The sequence below is a fragment of the Trichomycterus rosablanca genome, chromosome 13 (assembly GCF_030014385.1).
Source record: "Trichomycterus rosablanca isolate fTriRos1 chromosome 13, fTriRos1.hap1, whole genome shotgun sequence".
Lineage (NCBI taxonomy): Eukaryota > Metazoa > Chordata > Actinopteri > Siluriformes > Trichomycteridae > Trichomycterus > Trichomycterus rosablanca.
This window is the reverse complement of record NC_086000.1, coordinates 10,762,389-10,785,748: the sequence shown is the minus strand read 5'-3', so window position 1 is coordinate 10,785,748 and position 23,360 is coordinate 10,762,389. Positions and strand designations below refer to the sequence as shown.

The 23,360-nt window shown below is 38.5% G+C and overlaps 1 protein-coding gene across 5 annotated transcripts in view; it reads left to right on the top strand.

The window, feature by feature from the left end:
* The first annotated feature begins 4,358 nt into the window (after window positions 1-4,358).
* The window catches only part of evla (Enah/Vasp-like a), an 82,777-nt gene continuing 63,775 nt past the window's right edge, over window positions 4,359-23,360 (top strand). For 4 of the 5 annotated variants that reach the window (XM_063007127.1, XM_063007126.1, XM_063007124.1 and 1 more), the window contains exon 1: window positions 4,359-4,642. In XM_063007127.1, coding sequence (XP_062863197.1) covers window positions 4,638-4,642 — 5 coding nt within the window. In that variant the 5' untranslated portion in view covers window positions 4,359-4,637. Of the gene's footprint in view, window positions 4,643-7,529; window positions 7,562-23,360 lie in introns of those variants that run through there. The other variant, XM_063007125.1, reaches the window with a different exon arrangement.

Below are 23,360 nucleotides of genomic sequence, written 5' to 3'. Positions count from 1 at the left end.
TGAAAAACACCCACTTAACCATTCATTTACTTACAATTATCATCTTCAACATGTGATTAGACTTTCAGTTTGAACCAAGGTTTCCTGGCCCATTTGTGGCACCCACACTACCTGCTGCACCACCATGGTGCCCTGTATAAAAATAATTTTAAAAACAAGTAATCCATGTAGTTTCTCTAAGTACCCTAAAGAGTAATAAACCCCTTACTACTCTAGTTGGTTCAATATTGCCCAACATATGTCTGCCAACCAAATGTCACCTTTCAGATGGTGAGCCCAGCCCACAACATGGCTCAGTGTCACTATTTTGACATTAGCCGCGCCATGTTAGGTTGCTGGACCTGTTATTAGGTGATTGTTTGCAAACACCACCAACAGGCATGGAGACCCAGTGACACCAATCCTCACTAAGGAAACGAGCCCCTTTTCCATGTCAACACAGCATGAATAAATATCATTACTTATGGTAATTAGTTAATTGAATACAATCAAGAAATACAAGAAATCTATTATTGCATGTCTGAGCTTAATTCAAAATTTTTACAGAAAAGGTTTAACTGCAAAATTTAAGTAGTAAATTAAAGTAAATTACATTTAATCTAAATCAATGACTAGTCAAAATTCATAGTAAATTTAGAATTTGCACCAGTAAGCATTCTGCATTAAATTAATAGTTAATTATATTCTTGCAGTGTGTTACTGTGTGACATCTCTTCTACTAGATCTTAAAACCTATGGGCAGAAAAGCTAATAAAACATTAAAACCAACACAACTCACAAGTTAATGCAACTGTTAGTACCTCACCAGAGAAAACTGTTACCAAGCTCCAACTCATGAACATAAATTAATATCCCTGCTATATTAACAATGTTAGCATGTGACTTGTTCTATTAGTATCAGTAGGTTTAATAATGTAATTATTTTTTAAATATTCTGTGTCCAACTGTTTTTGCCTAATGACCATATCAGTTTTTTTGCACTAAAGCAGCTGGTGTTTGAAAATGATCAGGGTTTTTTTATGCCTGTATTAAAACGTAAAGCATGTACGATATTGGTTTATTCTTGGACTAGTACCTCTAATGTAAAAAAAAAAATGGCTTGAAAACTCAGTGTTGAAGGTTACATTAAATTAAGAAGTGGCTTGGAAATTGAAATTACATGTCAATAAATGAAAATAATTCCATGGCAGTTGTAGACGTTGTTTTGGAATACGAAATTCAAATGAGAAAGTTTCATTCTAAACACACACACAGACACACACACACACACACATTAGAATTAGAATGTTAGAATTACAATGTTACTAAACTATTTTTGATCTGTCACTAAAATTACCAACATTTTTTTTTATTCATCCTTGGAGAATTACAGAAATTATACAGTAGTAATGATTTGCAAAAATACCATACAACTCTTTCCAGCCTTCTTTAATTAGCTTGTCTGTAAATGTGGAGCACTTGTGTTATCTCTCTGTACAGGTACCATACAGGTAACATATTCTCTAACCAGTGTATACAATAATCAGCTATACCAACCCATCACCGTAACCCTTGGAAAAGTATAGCTGTATGGAGAAATATACCTGGTTTACTGTGGAGTAATCACCTGTATGATCTCAAGTCAAAGTCATGACTTGAATGCCAAAATGAGGATTAAGCGAGACCTACCATGGGCATCTGGTATCTCTGGTAGCAGCGGAAGACAAAATTAAGTGCGCTAAATTGGGAGGAAAAACCCTCCAGTGTGAGGCAAAATTCCCCCATAGTGATGTAAAAGACCATCACAAGCTATCACAAATGTTTGATTATAGTTGTTACTACCAAGAGTGGCACAGCCAGTTATTAATGGGGGGCATTACTTTGATGATAAAGGTGATATAGGTTTTAAATAACTCTTTACCGTTAATAAATAGAATAAACATTTGAAAAAACTGCATTTTGTGTTTACTTATATTGTCTTCATCATATATAGGGAACCATAGTGAATGATCCATAATGTTGTGGGGTTGCTTTGCTGCTTCTGGGGCTGGAGGTCTTAAATGTGATACGATAACAATGAAATCAGAGGATTATCAGAGCAAGTATCAGCTCTCAAGTATAAGAAAACTAGGTTTAAGAAAATGCACCAGCATATTAACCTTAATGTTTTAAACTGACCATCATTGAGTAATGCTTTCAATCTAACTGAACTTTGTATAGAGCTAAAATCTAATATTAGGAAAAGGAACCCTGCAGACATTCCAGAGCCTGAAGAGAACTGCAGTGAAAGAGTGGAAAAAATGCAAGAAAAAAGATGCAAGAAGCTTCAAGGTTGTGCAACCAGGTATTAGAGAGATGCTTCTGTTTATGTCATACTATTTTCTTTCTTTATTTCTTTTTTTTAATTGCTGGCTTTTTATACTAAACAATTAATTAAGGGGGTGCCAATAACTGTAACATACCACACACAATTGTGGTTGGCATTATTGGCACCCTTATTAGTTGTGTAGTATAAAAATAAGCCAGATATAATATATAATATATTGTTAAAATTTGAAATGATTTTGTGAAGAGAAATTTTTATTCAAGTCGTAAGAACTTTGATTCTGAGAATAAATTGGAAATGATTTAGAGAATAAATAGTAGTTTTTAAATTGTGGTTTCGTTTTTCGAGAATAAAGTCAATGATTTTGAGAATGATGTTGAAATATTATAGCTATAGCAACATGCTTATGTTATAATGAGGGACATAAGGTTTTTTACTTTTGTATTAGTTTCACAAAAAAATAAATACATAATCTCCTGCCAGTTTATTAGTATAAGATCTGTACATGGCTTTGCAAGAAGCTATGTTTATTTAGAAGGAAGAACCAAACAGACAGTCTCTTTTGTTGAGCCGAACTTGCAGGTAGTGGTCGTTTAGGCTAAGATCCTTTTGCCCATGCTTCTCCAATGTCAAGTTCACTACAAGACTTTCAAGTTGTTCAGATTGCTGTACACTTAAAACTACACAACTTGATCTTTTGTGATTGTCTTTCAAGTCGTTGTGGTTTTCACATTACACAACTGATTAGCGATAGGGGATTACACACTACACGATCTATCACCAGGAGGAATCTTAGGTGAGTCTATCTGGTCTCCCTGACTATGTTTTGTCACGAAAACACATGTGAGAAGTGACGTCCAAAAACGCACGCCAACAAGAAGCGAGCAATCAAAGTTGTTTGTGCGCTGATGTGTAGCGTAAAAGCAAGCAGGAAAAATAAATGAATCTGGGTGAAGAAGTGGATTTGGCTACACGGCTAGCAGGAATCGTGTACTGCATAGAGAGTTGGAGGTTAATAAATATTTTTTGCAATGCAACGTTGGTATTATGGTTTAGTGTGGACGACAAGTCACAAATACTGTAAAGCTTGAGTGTATGTGCTGATGTATTCTGATAGAAAGTATATTATGTCCCTGCCCGACATATTTACAACTTCTCCCCCGGGTTTCCCTTCTGATCTTGCATTTATAACAATCACATTTACATTTTCAGCATTTAGCAGACACTTTTATCCAAAGCAACTTACACAATGAGCTGAACACGATGAGCAATTGAGGGTTAAGGGTCTTGCTCAGGGACCCAACAGTGGCAACTTGGTGGTGGCGGGGCTTGAACCGGCAACCTTCTGTTTACTAGTCCAGTACCTTAACCACTGAGCTATCACTGCCCCCATCCAATCACGACCTGATCGCAACACCCTACACACTGCATGATTTTCAGTCGCTGACAGGTCCAGATATTTAACATGCTAGATATTTTGCTTGAGTCTGTGAGCGATCAGTGAGCCGCTCAGATCAAGTCGTTGAACAGTTCATATATAGTGATCCCTGAGCGAACGCCAGTTTGCCTCCAGACTGGCACATCTAGCAGCGACCTGTCGGCGAGCGGAATTCAGGGCAAAAATCGTGTAGTGTGAACTAGGCATAAACTGGCAAGCATACGACGGCCATCGTAGCACACAATTTGGCCATAATATTTTGACTTTATTCTTTTAATATTTTAACTTTATAATTGAAAATAAAACTTATATGACTTTATTGTTGATATCATTTCAATTGTATTCTCGAAATCGAAACCTATACGGTAAAAATAACAGTTTTAACAGAACTATATCTCCCCAAGCAATATCTCCCCATCACCTTTCCAGCACAGACGCGTCAGTAAACACTATTGACCACTAGGCGGCAGTGTTCTGCGCTTTATATATTTAGATGTGTTTAGCCCGGTAGGCTGGTATCAGGAGGAGTTAAACGGATTTACCGGGACGCGTTTTGTAAACGGTTCTGTACCGATAATGTTTTGGACGCGACTCTCACCTGAACATGGAATTCATTGTAATTAAGTATAATGAGAAATCGTCGTTTAGAGAAAACGCTCATGTGTTGGCTGAGCTGTTGAAAAAGCTTCTGCGTCGCCCATCTGTCTCGGAGCGCTGCTATTATTACACCAAGGGCCATTATTCTTAAATCTGACCGCTGTTTTGCTTACATCGTGTTATTATAGCACGCATTTTATTTTAATTTGTAGACGATCTGATTGCGCCGCTGATTCAGCTGGAAGAGATTGCATTCACATCCAGGTTGTGAATTATATCACTCAAAACGGCATTAAAATGAGGTAAGCGAACCTTTCTGACATGTGCCGCAAGAGAAAATGAGAACACTGTTAAATATCAGAGCTTATTTTAGTAAATGTGGGTTTGAATGATGTAAAAGCAGAGAAGTGTGCTGTGATGATTCATGTATTATATGAGCTGTAAGCATAGCGGGCCTGTAATCATCAGATCACCTGTCTACTGAGGTTCTGACAGAAATCGGGGTGTGTTACTCTATGCCGATCCCAAAGATGCTGAGCATCATCTGTTCAGTGCCGAAATATGATCTTCCTTTAGAAACCAATAATAGACCTTTTATGAGAATAGACTTTTCACTAGTCTTTATGGTCATATATGATGCTATAGATAAACCACGTCATGCGATTGGCGTTTTATTGCATTAAATAATAAACAGCTAATAGTGTTGCAAAGTGACATTGCATTAAATATTGTTACAGGATCAACACATGCTGAAAAATAATCGTAGCAGCTGTCAGATGGAGTTCCTAAAACATCATGTTTTAAATGTTAAACACATAATGTTAAATTGTTAAAGCTGCAGTAAGTAATCTATTGGGGATTTGGAGACCTCTCTGGTGGAAATATGGAATTACAAGTAGTTTGTTACAATAAGATGTCACATGAACAGTCCACTGTTGCCTCACAGCAAGAAGGTCCTGGGTTCGATCCCCAGGTGGGGCGGTCCGGGTCCTTTCTGTGTGGAGTTTGCATGTTCTCCCCGTGTCTGCGTGGGTTTACTCCGGGTGCTCCGGTTTCCTCCCACAGTCCAAAGACATACAAGTGAGGGGAATTGGAGATACTAAATTGTCCATGACTGTGTTCGATATAACCTTGTGAATTGATAAATCTTGTGTAATGAGTAATTACCGTTCCTGTCATGAACGTAACCAAAGTGTAAAACATGACATTAAAATCCTAATAAACAAACAAACAAACATGAACAGTCACAGCGTTAGACAGTTACCACACCAGCTTTTAAATTTTGGGTAAAAAATGCAGGCAAAATGGCTAGGGTTAAAGAGGTTAAGTTCATTATATTCAACAGCAATGTATATACAATGGTACTTTGTAAGTTGATGTCCCCTAAATTCGAAATTTTTGAAACTCGACACCCTTCCTCGAAATCTTTGTACCTCTAAACTCGAAGTGTGTGCGACTGTCGCTTTGTTCAAACTAATGCTGTCTGTTTTACTTCAAATAAATGAGCTTAAAAATCCAGAAGAAGTTTTGATAATTCTTTGCTATCATTGCACAATGAAAGCGCACAGTAAACTGCAGCACATCGACCCAGATCAACCACACAGCAGAATAAATCCGTACCGCTGCTTACCTGAACTTCTCTTCTTCAAGTTGGGATCAAATCTATAGTCGTGTGTTGTTTTATTAGGGACATAATCCTTGTTTTTCTTCTTGCTGGCCATCTTGTATGTTTCCATAATATTACCAGAATATATAAATCCATATCCAACTGTGTTTGTCCACCTAACTAAAGAAAACTAAAGAAAAGTTTTGGATTAGAGTAACAACTGAAATCTCACCCAAAATCTGAATTCGGAGATTCGGATTGGTTTATACAGCTGTTTTTCAAGGCCTGAACCACGACTGAATCTCTGGATCAAATGCACTGATCCATGGAGTTGTTTACACACAACAACATAGTGAAATAGAGTGAGCAAAACTTATGAATCTTTACCATAGATACGAACACAGCTTCCTGATGCGATTCCAATAAATAAATTGTTTAAAAAGAGTGAGACTAATGTAAAGAAATGGGGGAGGGGTAAATTTCATGTGTATGGACAGTCTGACAGAGCTTTAGAGCCAAAAAGGCACAAATGTATTAAATAATGACACTACTAAATACAAATAATTAATCTTACATATTTTTTCTGCAATATAATCTGTGTTTTTTGTGTTGAAAAGCTTTGGAGACCGACATGGACTCTTTTTACTACAACTTTAAAAACTCCAGATCAGAATTAGTTAGAAGGAAAAAATTTGGAATGGTGATTTTAAACATCATTTGTCACAGGAATAAATTGTTGGTAATTGTTTTATAATTATAATTTAATATTATAATATTATTAATAATATATATAATATAATATTAATATAATAAAGCAATAAGCCACGAGAGACTGTGATCTTATCACGGGGAAGGATGTTTTAGCACGACGTGAAGCGGAGTACCTAAAACGTCTTTCCCTGTAATAAAATCATAGCAGTAACGCACAGTCTCGAGTGTCTTATTGCTTTTATAAAACGGCGGTCAACATAAAATATAATAAAATACAACAATCTTCAATTTATAAATGTATTTATTTACAAAAATCAGGTAGTCCGTTAACAGTGTTGCTAGGCAACATGAGGGCAAACATAACATTCACAATAACCAAGTTTGTACTCTTTCTTTTCAGTGGCATATTAATATGGAATGATGTGAGGTGGTCATAGGTGTGCGTATATCGAGGATTTTACAACAGCTTCGAACGTGGCTCAGCCAATCAGAATTTAGGTCCGGAACTATCTGTTTTATAATAAAATATGTGCAGTTCCATTGGACATCCTTATGGTAAAAAAATACCTTAAAACTCAACGCCTTTTAAACTCAACGTAACTCACAAAACCAATTGATGCTGAGTTTCAAGGTACCACTGCATGTATAAAAAAATCATATACTAATATGGTTACTGTTTTATATTACAGAGATGCTTTTTTAAAAGAAAAGGGCCTGTTTAACTCTAATGGTAGTAGTGCAACAAGTAGATGCTTCAACATTGCAATGAGCAATCTCTAATGTAAGCCTTTCTTGCTTCACCTTAGGAACAGTCAGCATGGTGCCAGTGTTTTAGTTCATGTTGTGGTCATGAATGTCAGAGGCTAGTAAATGTGCTGAAACCACCAATTGATTTTAAACACTGGTAAGTAATAAATGTGGCTAAGACATCTAAACTCAATAGTTGGAAGTGGTGCACACTAGGGCTGCATGATATATCGTTTCAGCATCGTCATCGCGATGTGTGCATGCACAATAGTCACATCGCAGGACGTGCGACGTCACTTAATGCAAATTAAATCAAATACGTCATGCTACAACTTTTTTGCTGCTTGACACAAATGAAAATTCACAGCGTTCTCATTTTCCATGACGTATCTACCAGTGTGTTCGAAAAACTAGTGAGCTGCCTTGCTGTCTTACTACCTACACAGGCAGCTGCCTCAGTAGAGAGGATTCTAATAAGTCATTAACTTTTATAAGGCAAGTTATTCGAACGCGCTACTTCGCGATTCCGTCGGGTTTCGCGTTTAGCATTTAGCATCTTGCCATTAAAACCAATGGAATGAGGTGGGACAGCGCTAACATGTCAACAAGCCCAAACTTGCAAATAAAACACTCGTTACAAATCAATAATTATTTATTTACGTTTGAAAATAACTTTGTCCGCACCGTAAGCCATGTTTATTTTTCTGTGAGAGAAGAGATGCCGCAATGAATTCTGGGATTGCCTTCATCACTAAGGACGCTTCCAATTCTCACTCGTTCTTGAGTCAAAATAACATTGAAATATTAAGATGCCTCAGTAGTGAGCTTAGTAAGGCATCTCAGATGTTGAACAGGTGTATAACTGCTCTTTTGTTTGTATAGTTTTTAAAAAAATAATGTTTACTACTTGAAGAGGTTTTGATTGTGAAATAAAATATTAAATGACCCATTTTGTCAATCCTGTTAATTCCCTCATGTGATATTGGAGCTTTCTTAGTTTAATGCTCAGTTTCAACCGAGTACATTTACATTTACATTTTCAGCATTTAGCTATCACTGGCCCCAAAGTACAAAGATGTAGCTTGTCATAATCTTTTGTATCTCTTGTAGGCACCACCCTTTTTCACAGATGAGCCCCTTATTTAGAGTAAGATACATGCATTATTAATATTATTAATAATGTGGTGAAAATTCCTGAATTTTTTTAATATCGCAATATATATCGCAGGAAAAAAAAATCGCAATGTCAGTTTTTTCCAATATCGTGCAGCCCTAGTGCACACATACCCTTGGCCATACGGTGTGTATACACACAGCAAGTATTTAGCTCCAACAGTTTCCCTGAGCAGTTGTTTGGCTTTTGTGTAGACTTTCTCTCTAAGTAATTGCCAAAAGGAAGTCTTAAATAGTTCACTGTTCCAGCTGACATTCTCTTCAGCAGGAAAACTCAAGAACCGTTTGTCTGGAAGAATTTCCTAAACCTACAGCTTCCATAAAGAGCTATACTTCCTAATGTAGCTTATTGTTAGATTCAGAGGTTGTGCTTCATCATGGTAAGATGAATCTGTGTTTATTCCCCTGTCGGCCATATGCACGTAGTGAGCATATGAAAATCTTCTAAAGAGCTATTTTTGTAGACTGACTGTGAGAGCGTTTGCTGCTGTGACTCACAGAGAGCCATGTTCATACGTATATGTTTATGTGTAAGTGTGTGTGTGTGTGTGTTGATATTTTCAGATCAGTGGGTTTGGATGTCACAGGTATGTGCTGGAAAAAAACCCACCAGAACCCATGCCTCTAAATTTTTTACCACAAGCTCAGCTAGTAAACATCTGCAAAGATGATTAGACTGTTGTCTGAGGTCAAGTAGCCAGTCATTAGCCCTGTTACCTTTTCCAGCAAATCTTTGGAATTTCTTTGTGTATGGATGACTGGCATTTAGTTTTCTTACTTATGTCAGTTTGACCTAAGAGTTTGGTACCACTGGGCATATCCAAAAGTTTTTCGAACCTTTTGAACCTTTTTGCATAACTAGGAACTAATCTGTTGTCCACTTATAAAGATCATTTAAAGCTCACTTTGGGGAGTAAATTCAGATACTGATGGCACCATGTGTAAAAGCGCTTCTCCCCCAGGAGTGACCTTTTCCCAAACAAGCCCAGAATCAGTCTTGCGAATTTGAGTATCAGAGCTGTATATTTTTACTTCATCTTTAGATTATACATTTAAATACTTTGAACAATACAGTGTATTTTAAGCCATTAGTTCACACTACATGACTTTCCAAGTCGTCAGGTCGCTGTACAGTTCACACTACACAACTGGACCTCTTGTAATTTGAGAGTTTTTCAAGACGGTGTGGCTTTCACACTACACAACTGATCGGTGATAGGGGGTTTCACATTACACGATCTATCACCAACTGGAATCACAGGCGAGCTTCTCTGGTCTCCCAAACTACGTTTTGTCACGAAAACAAACGCGAGAAGTGACGAGGGGTTTAATGATACCACGTCCAAAAATGCACGTCAACAAGTAGCGAGCGATCAAAGTTTGTCCGCTGATGTGCAGCGTAAAAACAAGGAAAAAAATAGGAACAGCATGGATAGTGCGTTCAATAGTGAGTTGGAGGTTAATAAATATTTTTCTTGCAATGCAACATTGGTGTTTTGTTTTGTCGAGAACGATAAGGTCAGAAATACCGTAAAACTTGTGTGTGTGCTGATGTATTCTGGTATAAACTACTGTATATTATATTATTATACTGTCCCACCTTTTTACAACTTCTCCCCTGCGTTTCCCCTCACAACGTATCTTGCGTTCTCATTGGCTGTTTGACATAGCACTCATTGCCAGTCGGGCAACTCAGATCCAGATATTTGACAGGCAAGATATATTTCTTCAGTCGATTCGAGCGGCTTGCTCGAGAGTTTCGATCGCTGAGCGAACGCCGAGTTGCTCCCAAGCCGGCAAATCTAGCGCCGACCAGTCACCGAGCGAAAATCAGGGCAAAATCGTGTAGTGTGAACAAGCCATTAGCTGTTATTTTAACTGCCAGGACTAATAAGTGAATAATATAGGTTTGGATGAAAACTCTTTGTGGTGGCCCAGACTTTGTAATTGACATCCAACCAATCAGGATATGGAGGGATCTTTCCATGCCAGTCAGTAATGCTGCTTATTATTTTAAAAAGTTCTGCCTTTTGCACTAGCATTCAAACACTCCAACCTAGGCACTGTGTCTATAGTTTGGAGGAACCCTAAAGCGAGTGGCTGTATTTGTTTAAAGTTTGAATTTCAGAACAGCTAGCCTCAAGGTAATGCTGCCAGAGTTGCTGAGTGTACCTTGTGATCAGGCTATTGACAGGATAGGCAGACTTTTTAGGCACGAGAATTTTTACAACTGGACAGCAAGATTAACATGGGTCCACGGTTTAAGTCTTATTTTAGACAACTCTCCCCATGGGGTTTAAGTACTCAGGCTTTCTTCTCACCTCCCAGAAACATCTATAACATGGAGTAGTTACTCTAGGTGTAGGTATATGTGAGTGTGTGAATTTGTTGGTCTGCAATGGATTAGCTCCTAGAGTTTTTAGGTGGAGCCGAACCCACTCCAACTCTGACCAGGGTGGATCAGTTAGTGAATATACAGGGTTTTACACTAAACACTTTTTACTAAAATAAACTGGTCAGTAATTTGACGTTCATTTACTTTAATGGATTGTTGTGTTTTCAGTAAAGACATCTAGTACCTGGTAGAATTGTCAACTGTAGAAAAGCTCAACTGGCTGTCATGATTCATTTTGTTATATTAGATTTTACCAGGTGGGTGATAAAACAGATAGAACAAGTAAAAAAAAAACATAATTTTAGTGATTCATAAAGCATCTGCGTCTGTGCTATATCAAAGCTGTTGTATTAAAAGCTAAAGCTATGGGACAGATGGTAAAGTGGAAGTTAAAAGTCATACACATGAGATGTACACATTATGCTCAAAAAAGTATCTGGACACCACTGCTAATTATTAGGTTTTAGCCACACCCATTGGAACTCTGATGTGAAGAAAAGGCTTTCCCAAAAGTGATTGCTTCCATGGGTACTAAGAGGCATGGGACTCATATTAATTCCCATGGTTTTGAAATGCACTAGACAGACAGATAGATAGATACATAGGTAGATAGGTAGGTAGGTAGGTAGATAAACTTATAGATTGACAGACAGACAGACAGACAGACAGACAGGTTGATATTTGTACTCACTCACTCACTTTCTTAACCGCTTATCCAATCTGGGTCACAGGGGGTGCTGGAGCCTATCCCAGCTTTTTTAATGGGCACAAGGCACACAGTAATGCCCTGGACAGGGTGCCAGACCATCGCAGGGCAGACACACATATAGGGCAATCTTATAGGGCAATTCAGTGTCTCCAATTAACCTGACTGCATGTTTTTGGACTGTGGGAGGAAACCGGCGCTCACGGAGGAAACCCACGCAGACACAGGGAGAACATGCAAACTCCACACAGAAAGGACTGCCCCACCTGGGGATCACCCAGTTAGCCACCATGCCGCTAGGTATTTGCAGAAATTGTTAAATTAAAATCTTCTACTATTTTTTAGTAAAGAGTTCTTAGTAAAATATGTTTAATGATTGTATTCTTATAACTCTTACATGTTTTTAAACATATAGAGTTGAACAGTTAATATTCATTTCTGTATATTTGTTTGATTGTAGGTTGTGGATATAATGATGAGCACATCTAGCTCCCTACAGTCTGTTTGATGAGTGTTAAAAAGAATTATTAAATGACTGTGTGGGCCCTCTGGGTATCTGGTTTCATGCAGTTGTGAGTAAATATGTAAACAGATGAGTGTATGATGCCCTGTGATGGCTAGGTGCCCTGTTAAGGTTGTAGCACTGCCTTTCACCTTAAGTCAGCACAAACATTGTTATTGTTATGAAAATGAATGCATCAGTAATTTAGCACTGTATACATTTTGTACACTGGGTCAGACAATAACCATTTAAAATCATCTTTGTGAGGGTAGGAAAATAAAAAAATGATGTTATGTCATGTGGACACTTTATATGGTCTGTTTGTCAGGAAAGAATACTTGTGTCTTGTCTGTTGCTTCCAGCAAGCTGTGCTTGTGGTTTGTACTGTGTGTGTGTTTTTGCAGTAGTTAAAAGGATCATGTGGTTGTTCAGCGTAAGCAATATTCCAACCTCCTCCTCCACCCTCCGTTGCTTTGAATGGGCAGAAAAGTTTGTTTGAGGGACTGGTCTGCCTGGTCTCTAGCTGTCACATGTTTATGTTCCAATCTCTCCCTCTTTTCTTCCTCTCACATTCTCCTTTCTCCTTCAGTAAGGATGAGTGAGTATAGTTAGCTGACTCGCTCACTAGTTACCCGAGTCTGGAGGATGAGGCGTAAAATATGCAGACACTCATTTCAGTCTGAACCTTCTTCCTCTCGCTCTGGTTTGAGTCTCCTCCGGCTCTAGCGGATCCGGTTTCGCTCGTTCCGCTGCCATGCATTCTTATGACGACTACGGGTAAGAAACTGCCATGCCCTCTGGCTAGCGCTGTTTATTCTCATGTGGACGTCTCTTGGCTGAGTGCTACAGCAGCTTCTTGTTTTTATTGCTTCTTTGCAGAACACACACACACTTGCTCACTTAGCGAGTGTTGTAGTCGAGCATGCTGATGTGTCTCACCAGCTGTTTTCTCAGAGTATTGGACTGATTCATCTTTTCAAACTCAGCCATAACACAAACCCAACTGTGCTGTTCTTGTACGAGTTTCCAGTGCCTTTGGAACGGTGTAGGCATGTTGTTTGTGAAATGATAGCAGTAGGGGGTGTGTATCTCTTAATTTAGGATAATATAATATGCATCTAGTTATATGGTTTACAATACAGTACAAAATATAATATGCATTAAAACAGATACAGATTCCATTTCTGGTACACAGCAGTTCCAGTGTGTTTAAATTTGGTTACAATCTTCCAGGTTCCAACTGTGTAATCATAAGCATAGAGCATTTCCAGAAATTTAAAATATATCCATAAAAAACTGGTCAAAGCGTATTTTATCAGAAAGGATAGGACAAATCAGATTTTACAGGTTTAAAGGCAAGTCTTTTTCTGTGTTGAAATTTTTGTGACAGCAGGTCTTAAAGAAAGATTGACCAATCTACAGGGTCAGTTTAGATTAACCTTACAAAATCTAGGCTGTGCTATTGACTGGCTGGGTGCCAAAAAAGATGCAATTGGCTGCATCTGTTTGGAGGAATGTTTATCTAATCACTAAAGCAATAGCAGCCCCTGCTGGCTGGTATGAGATCCCTACACAGGAGTTACGGATAGTAGTGCATGACTCTCTGTATGAGGCTTTCTGTGAGACTCCACCACTGGCAGGTGAAAAGAAATAGTAGGTGCATGTGTGTGTTGGAGAGGGCTAGTGATAGTGTGATAGTTTGTGGCTCTCCTTGGTCAGAGTGGAGGTCTGCAGCAGTGCTGGAAATTACAACTGGACAATTAGATCTAGCCAAAAAACAGAATTGTCTGCTCAGAAATGTCCAATGGACACCAATAGTTACTTAAAAAACAAGGGTCCGAAGCTAATCAAGGGATCAGAAGGATCAGGCTGTCTGACAGCAAACCCGATGCCCTTTGTAAACAAAGTCAAAATCACAGGCAGTTGGTAGTGCTTCTAGCAGAAAGCAAATCAGGGAGGAGAGACATTTACCCTTATGCTGGTGTCACTAAGTGAGTGACGGTTCTGACTCGTGCACATTTAGGCAATTAGGCAAAACCAGACAAAGCTTTATGAGCTGAGGATGACACTTTCCTTTCAGTTAATGTGCTAATGCTATCCTTTGCAGTGCTGTGCTTATTCTGGCTGTGTGCTAGCCTCTTTGTTATTTGTCAGCAATATCTATTTTAAATCACAATTTATTTTATTTAATTAATTATAATAATACCAAGTCATTTTTACAGAACGATAATGCTGTAATAATTAGGTCTCTGGTACAGAAAAAGACCTTCTACCTCAACCACAAGCCCACCAACCTGCTGTGTTTGTGCTATGCTATGCTAACATCAATGACAACAGTGGCGATTTGTTCACCTCTTTTACATACTATTTGTTATGTAAACCACATAAAATCACAGTTATTATTATTGGCTGCATCTATTATTATTTTACACACTATTTAGTGCAGTTGTACACCGATCAACCATAACATTAAAACCACCTCTTTGTTTCTACACTCATTGTCAATGTTATCAGCTCCACTTACCATATAGGAGCACTTTGTAGTTCTACAATTACTGACTGTAGTCCATCTGTTTCTCTGTATACTTTGTTAGCCCCCTTTTATGCTGTTCGTCAATGGTCGGGACTCTCCCAGGACCACTAAAAAGTAGGTATTATTTGGGTAGTGGATCATTCTCAGCACTGCAGTGACACTGACATGGTGGTGGTGTGTTAGTGTGTGTTGCGCTGGTATAGGTGGATAACACACATCAATTCTGATGGAGTTTTTAAGCACCTCACTGTCCCTGCTGGACTGAGAATAGTCCACCAACAAAATATCTAGCCAACAGCACCTCGTGGGGAGTGTCCTGTGACCACTGATGAAGGTCTAGAAGATGACCAACTCAAACAGTAGCAATAGATGAGCAATCGTCTCTGACTTTACATCTACAAGGTGGACCAACTAGGTAGGAGTGTCTAATAGAGTGGACAGTGAGTGGACACAGTATTTAAAAACTCCAGCAGCGCTCCAGCACAACACACACTAACACACCACCACCATGTCATTGTTATTGCAGTGCTGAGAATGATCCACCACCTAAATAATACCTGCACTGTGGTGGTCCTGTGGGGGTCCTAACCATTAAAGAACAGGGTAAAAGCAGGCTAAAAAGTATGTAGAGAAGATGGACTACAGTCAGTAACTGTAGAACTACAAAGTGCTCCTGTATGGTAAGTGGAGCTGATAAAATGGACAGTGAGTGTAGAAACAAAGAGGTGGTTTTATTGTTATGGCTGATCAGTGTAATATGCCTGTGTCAACTGCATTTTCCTTTCATTATGTGTAGATCTATATATATTTATATTAGGGATGTCCCGATCACGTTTTTTTGTTCCCGATCCCGATCTTTAATTTTGATCCCGATCCGATACCGATTCTCAAACCGATACTTGTTGTCACGGTGGGGCTAAGGCTGAGACAAAGACAAAGAGGGCGAACACACACGCAGAGATGTACACGAAACTAAAGGTTTATTAATAACAAAAGACGGGACAAACATAAACAGGCTAAACTAGGCTTAAAGCTAAACTAACTAAACAAAGACTAAACACAGCTAAACAAGGTTTAAACATAACTAAACAAGAATAAACAAGACTAATACCACTGAACAAGACTAAACTATAACAAGGACTAGGAACATAAGCTACACACAGACTAGGAACATAAACTAATCAAAGCTAGTAAGCTAGTAAGGCTAATAAGATTAACAAACTAAACAAGGTGAAGGTACAGGAACAGGAACAAGAATAAGAACCATCAGAGTCAAACAAGCCAAGCCAAAACAGACAAAATGTCCAAACAATACCAAACCAAATAATCCCCGCCAGCCTGTTTCCCAGCTCTCCTTTTAAATGGTCCCTGATTGGGAGTAGCTGGGGCTGATTAGCTCAGGGAGCCAATCAGGAGACTGAGTGTGTGCTCATGGAGAGGGGGGCGTAGCACACAGGAGCAAATGTGACACTTGTATTTTCTAGATATTGTCTACATAAGAACTAGATAATACTGTTCACACAGTGCACACTTCAAGTACATTACAGTTATTCAAATTAATCCAATGTACATGTTTAACAACTGAATAGCTCTGCAGTGCTGTAGGAAAAAAATTGCCTGTTCTTTTACAAAATAAAAGTAAACAAACCTAGTGCAGCATTGTAGTAAAAATGAAGTGAGATAATTACAGTTTCACTTTGAACTTTATATTCAAAGAACATAATTCTGTTTAATGCAGTGATACACTAAAAATGAACAAAAATCTCCACTCACAAGTGGTGTAGCAGCTTAACTTGAATATAAAAAACAAAGAAGTTACTTAACAGCATTACAGTAAAACCTGAATACCAAAATAAAATGGAAAGTCACTCTTTTGTTATGAAGGAAAGCCAGTTCTTAAAGTGCTTGTATTGTGACAATGGTTTGATGGACGGGTCTACGCAAAGTGAGTGTGTTTTGACCCTTTGGGGCTTCCATAGTGCATGGGATAGCGTGCTCGGCTCTGGCTGTCCGCTATTCGGAACAGAAGAAGTTAATAAAGTGTTTTGCTCCTGACAATTAGTGAATATACCATGTACAGTGTATCACAAAAGTGAGTACACCCCTCACATTTCTGCAAATATTTCATTATATCTTTTCATGGGACAACACTATAGACATGAAACTTGGATATAACTTAGAGTAGTCAGTGTACAACTTGTATAGCGGTGTAGATTTACTGTCTTCTGAAAATAACTCAACACACAGCCATTAATGTCTAAATAGCTGGCAACATAAGTGAGTACACCCCACAGTGAACATGTCCAAATTGTGCCCAAATGTGTCGTTGATCCTTCCCTGGTGTCATGTGTCAAGGTCCCAGGTGTAAATGGGGAGCAGGGCTGTTAAATTTGGTGTTTTGGGTACAATTCTCTCATACTGGCCACTGGATATTCAACATGGCACCTCATGGCAAAGAACTCTCTGAGGATGTGAGAAATAGAATTGTTGCTCTCCACAAAGATGGCCTGGGCTATAAGAAGATTGCTAACACCCTGAAACTGAGCTACAGCATGGTGGCCAAGGTCATACAGCGGTTTTCCAGGACAGGTTCCACTCGGAACAGGCTTCGCCAGGGTCGACCAAAGAAGTTGAGTCCACGTGTTCGGCGTCATATCCAGAGGTTGGCTTTAAAAAATAGACACATGAGTGCTGCCAGCATTGCTGCAGAGGTTGAAGATGTGGGAGGTCAGCCTGTCAGTGCTCAGACCATACACCGCACACTGCATCAACTCGGTCTGCATGGTCGTCATCCCAGAAGGAAGCTGACGCACAAGAAAGCCCACAAACAGTTTGCTGAAGACAAGCAGTCCAAGAACATGGATTACTGGAATGCCCTGTGGTCTGACGAGACCAAGATAAACTTGTTCGGCTCAGATGGTGTCCAGCATGTGTGGCGGCGCCCTGGTGAGAAGTACCAAGACAACTGTATCTTGCCTACAGTCAAGCATGGTGGTGGTAGCATCATGGTCTTGGGCTGCATGAGTGTTGCTGGCACTGGGGAGCTGCAGTTCATTGAGGGAAACATGAATTCCAACATGTACTGTGACATTCTGAAACAGAGCATGATCCCCTCCCTTCGAAAACTGATGAAAAGATGACAACTGCCTTGCTGAGGAAGCTGAAGGTAAAGGTGATGGACTAAACCCAATTGAGCACCTGTGGCGCATCCTCAAGTGGAAGGTGGAGGAGTTCAAGGTGTCTAACATCCACCAGCTCCGTGATGTCATCATGGAGGAGTGGAAGAGGATTCCAGTCGCAACCTGTGCAGCTCTGGTGAATTCCATGCCCAGGAGGGTTAAGGCAGTGCTGGATAATAATGGCGGTCACACAAAATATTGACACTTTGGGCACAATTTGGACATGTTCACTGTGGGGTGTACTCACTTATGTTGCCAGCCATTTAGACATTAATGGCTGTGTGTCGAGTTATTTTCAGAAGACAGTAAATCTACACTGCTATACAAATTGTACACTGACTACTCTAAGTTATATCCAAGTTTTAGTTCTATAGTGTTGTCCCATGAAAAGATATACTAAAATATTTGCAGAAATGTGAGGGGTGTACTCACTTTTGTGATACACTGTATTTTATTTCTTTATTAAGCGAGTGCATCACTACGACGCTCGGTTACATAACTAAGCCAATCAGAGAGCTTGATACTGAGATGTCGTTCAGTCTTGTAACACGTAAACTTGTAAAAGCTGTATGTTATGGTCCTGAAGTTTTCATACTCGGATTAAAAGTTATTGTTTTGTAAACCGGAGTGATCCTCGACTCACACACCATATAAACAGTAAAATTCTACAGTAATGAACGCAGCTTTGCTCCTACCGCCTGGTGAAACGCTCGCATTGCAGACATTACACCGCTGTTGGACTTGTTTCACTTTCCAATTTAAAGTATTTCCACACAGCGGACATGCTGACGTAAAACAAAAGATCGGGTTATGATCGGCATTAGTAAAGCCAATTTCCGATCAGTTAAAAATGCCTTGATCGGCCCGGGACATCCCTAATATATATTGGCAATGTGGCATCAGATGACAGTGCCATGTTAAAAGTCAATGAACTCTTATTTGTTTAAGCTAATATTATAGATATATGTTTGGTTTAATGCATGTCATACCAATGGGTGGGGTTGAAATGTAAGGAAGGTCCACATACTTTTGGCTATGAAATTGTGCTCAATGCCAGTGCTCAGTCTTTGTGTTTGTTACACAAGGCTCTCACTGAATACTCACTCTTATTTTAATCTCTGTGTTCTATTGTGGCTTTCACTTTTTTAACTATGAAACAACACTGACATTTGAGATGACATTATTACTTAAATCAACAAATGTTTATTAAAGATTTGGTGCAGTTAGATTGCAATATTTAAGTTAACTGAGTGGGTGAAATACTAGAAACAGCTAAGAAAGGTCAGAGAGGACGGCAAGATATAAAACAAAACAGGAAAATAATATAAAAATGATATTAGAAATGCTGCCTTGGATTAGGCAATGTGCAGTTCTCTAATGTTGACATGGAATAGAAAATGTATTCTCTATGTCTACGAAGTTTTGCTCATACTCTCCTGGGGGGTATTCCAGAAAGCGGGTTAAGTGATTAAACCGGGTAAGTTAACTCAGAATTAAGGAAAACTCGGGGTTTTCCGTTCCAGAAACTGAGATTAAAGAGAGCCTGTGTCAGTTACTATATCAACTTACGCTCTGAAGCTAACCTGCTCGCTGGCAGGTTAACTTAAACCTAACCTGGGCTTACACCCACTTTTCTCATGTAAACCCGGCGTGTCCTTTACTCCAGGATCCAGTGGATACAGACGCGCAAATTATTCGAAGAGATCTTAGTCATTAAACTCAGATTAATCATTTCCCGATGAATTTCTTCGCAAACCTTTCCGTTTATATCACAGTCAGTCAATTCGGGGAGAGTGGGGACGGTTGCAACAAGGGGCAGTTGCAACATTGTTAATCACAATAATCACAATATTAATAAAAAGGCTTGTTATAACATTAATTATAGCATTATGGATGGAATGTTATGGAGTAATATAGAATACCTTTAACACACACACTTGGTAAATATATACTGTATATATTTACTGGTAGTAGTATTTTTACAGCCACATTAATAAGTGAAAACTCTATCTGTGCACAAATAAAAAAAAAAGTCTTTGCAAAATTATGTTAAAGTATGATTTTACTACATATCGATGAATGTTGCAACTGCCCTGTTATGGGTCTATTCAAGTATTATTTTTTACACATATTATCATATGTACAGTATATATGTTACAGCTGTGTGTGGGTAGCTGACAGATGTAGATGTGGATTTTATTTTATTAAAATGTTGTCTTTTCAATACAAACAGTATCAGAGGAAAAGTATGCCTAGCATTGAAACTCTTGTTTGTCTGTAATAAATATCAAAGATAAATGCCACAGAGTAGCAGGTTTGTCTTTATTAATAAAGATTAAAACTGGAAAGTAATAAAAATTAGCTCTGCACTATCTTCAGGATTCCCAAGGGTTAGTGGCTGCATGGATGGAGCCCACATTCCCATTAAAGCATTAGCAGAAAATGAAAAGGATTATTTGAACAGCAGACAGAATATCCCTCCATGTACAGGTAGTGACCATTATCTTAAAAAATGAACAAATGTCAAATAAAACAGTTTAACATTTAATACACATTTTGCAACTTACTGTTCTCCATCAGATCTTATGTGATGCTACCCACATTACAAATATTGGTCAGGCTCTGTGCATGATTACTGAAAATAAAACAATGCAACAAGTTCATTTCCTTGTACTTATTCTTTAGTGAGAACATTAATATTTATACACCCTTAGCACCGACACCCATCTTAAATTCAAGCAACTGAATTTCTAGCCTTGTCTGTTTTATATGCTCCACCTGAGGATCACACTTTGTAATTTGTTTCTCCAGATGGACCTTGTATGGATCATTTACACCCAACTTGAAAGAAAGAGGCAAAAATAGCATGTTATGATCAAACATAGCTTTTTGTGTTCTAAATATTTCAGATATTTGGTAAGACATTTTTACTGTTCTAATCTGAGCTTTGGAGGTGGATGGTCCCTCATCTCATTCGGAACTGCCCATCACATTCTGTTAGAGGACAGTCACACATTATCATGGTAGATCAAATGAAATGCCATGCTCTATGTTCAATATGTACTGTACCTCTGTAGGCCTTCCAGTATCATCCCACTCTGAGGCAGCGGAGATGTTTTCTCTATCATCCTTCAACAGTGTTTTTTTTTTTTTTTTGTATTAAAGAACATTATTTATACTCATAAGGATCTAGGGACATTTAGATCACTAACAATTGCAGGAGACTCAAAACCACTCCACCAATCACTGGAGAGATGGCAATAAAAAGTGTTCAGACTGTACCAATGCAGTTCTTAATATTCCACAGTTTATGCACTACAAACTAATGATTTACATGTAATAAACATGCCTTGAATATAGACAGTTTTTGTATTTCATTTTTATCTGCTGCTTTGTGCATCTGATTCCACTTGGATTACACCTAGATTGAGTAAATGAAAGGGAAAAACTTGTAAAATCGAGACAAATATTACAACTGACATATTAAACATTTTGCCATATCCTTCTGCTAAATGTTAAATTATGTTTAAACAAGTTTTTTTATTTACTCTAAACTCACGCATGAACTCACATTTAACTAAAAATTTTTTTTTGCCATTTGCGACGTCTTTTTTTACGAACACTGCTGTATTACTTTTACGTCTAAAACATTTTCATGATCTGCACATGCAAACATTGAAATGAACAGTTAGTTCTATTGGTGTAAAATGTGACGGGCTACTTTTTCTTTCATTCACATCCATGATGAATCCATTTATCGCCACTCCATTGAGAATGCCTGTTTATAGTTAACTGTGAACGCGCTTCTGCTGGGTTCAATCTACTCAGAGTTGAGTAATCTAACCCTGAACCGGTTTTCTGGAACAGAAAACTCCGGCTATGACACCGCGAGATAAGTCAACTCGGAGTTCAGGTTTAAGTTTGAGGTTTGTTAAACACGCTTTCTGGAATACCCCCCTGTTTACTCAGACTGCAATCGTCATTTTTGATAGACAGAGGGGGCACAGAGGCGCACATGATCGATTTGACAGTCTTTCTTGATTGACAATCACTTGCTCCTCGTGAGCATTAATTGACTCCAGGTGGAGGTTCCTCTATATATCATGGTTTCTGTTTTTTACACTTGCCTACTTCTTTTTTTGTACACTTGCTTTTCTCTGGAAGCCATGATGCTAGGCTTGCTGATCAGTTTTGTTGCCATAATACATTTTGCATTTTCCATAATACATACAAGTCACACTGGACAGATAACTAAAACGCTTTCAAACATTAGTAACATTGATACAGAGGAACTATATTTGCAGTAGTTACAAACGCTATTACTAAATATTGAAATAAAAGACAAAACTGACAGCATGTTTGTGCTTATTTTTCCATGTCAGTGTAAAATGAAGATCATGAATACAGATTAGGATTTTAAATTAAGTCTACATTGCCCTGTGGTGGACTGGCACCCTGTCCAGGGTGTTTCCTACCTTTCGCCAGGTAAATTGTACACACTGCGACCCTGAATAGGATAAAGCAGTGGTATGAGTAAGACAATGAGTAAATGCCTGAGTAAAGTTTACACAGTATAAAAAGTGTTGTTGTATCTAATTTAATGCTACCTTTTAATTGTACACCACTCATTTCTTTGTAATATATATTTTATTAGATTATATTGGGCAGGATGGTGACTCAGCTTGTAAAGTGGGTTCCAGAAAGCAGCATGATCCCTGAGGTCCTGAGTTAGATTGCTTTTAATTACTGCATGTTTTGCATGTTTTCCCTGTGGCATCCTCTCACCCCCAAAAAACATGCAGTTGAATTGACTGCACTAATTTGCCTCTACAGTAGGTGTGAGTGAGAACGTGTGTGAAGAGGAAGGGAGCAAGTGTGAATGGGAGTTTGTCAAACTTTGTAATGGATAATTGCCTTGTCCAGGGCATTTTTTTCCTTGAGTTTTGTGTTTCAGCTCTGAATCCACCATGACCCTGATCAGGATAAAGAAGTAAATACAAATCATTGTATTTATTTACATCTACAGTACACAGCTGCTTATATGTGTAAAATGTACTATTGAAAGAAGATCTTGAAAAAATCAGGATTATGGAACCTGTTAACTGTGGATTTTTGGATTAGGTGATTATGTAATATTATTACTTTAATTTTTTTAAAGCAAGGTTATGTATTACAGCTTTAAAGTTGTGGTATAAACGTTGTTTCTGCTTTATACAGAAGCATTATAAAGATAAATAACACACTATATGGACAAAGGTATTGGGACACCTTTACATAACATCTACAGGAACTTTTATGACATCCCATTGTAAATCCATAGGCATTAATATGTAGTTGAAACACCCCCCCCCCCCCCCCCCCCCCCCCCCCAGCTATAAAAGCTTCCACTCTTCTGTAAAGGCCTTTTCCAGAAGAATTTTCCAGAACCTCTTTAAGGCTGCCCAGAAGTCATTCTCAATAGTTTCTCG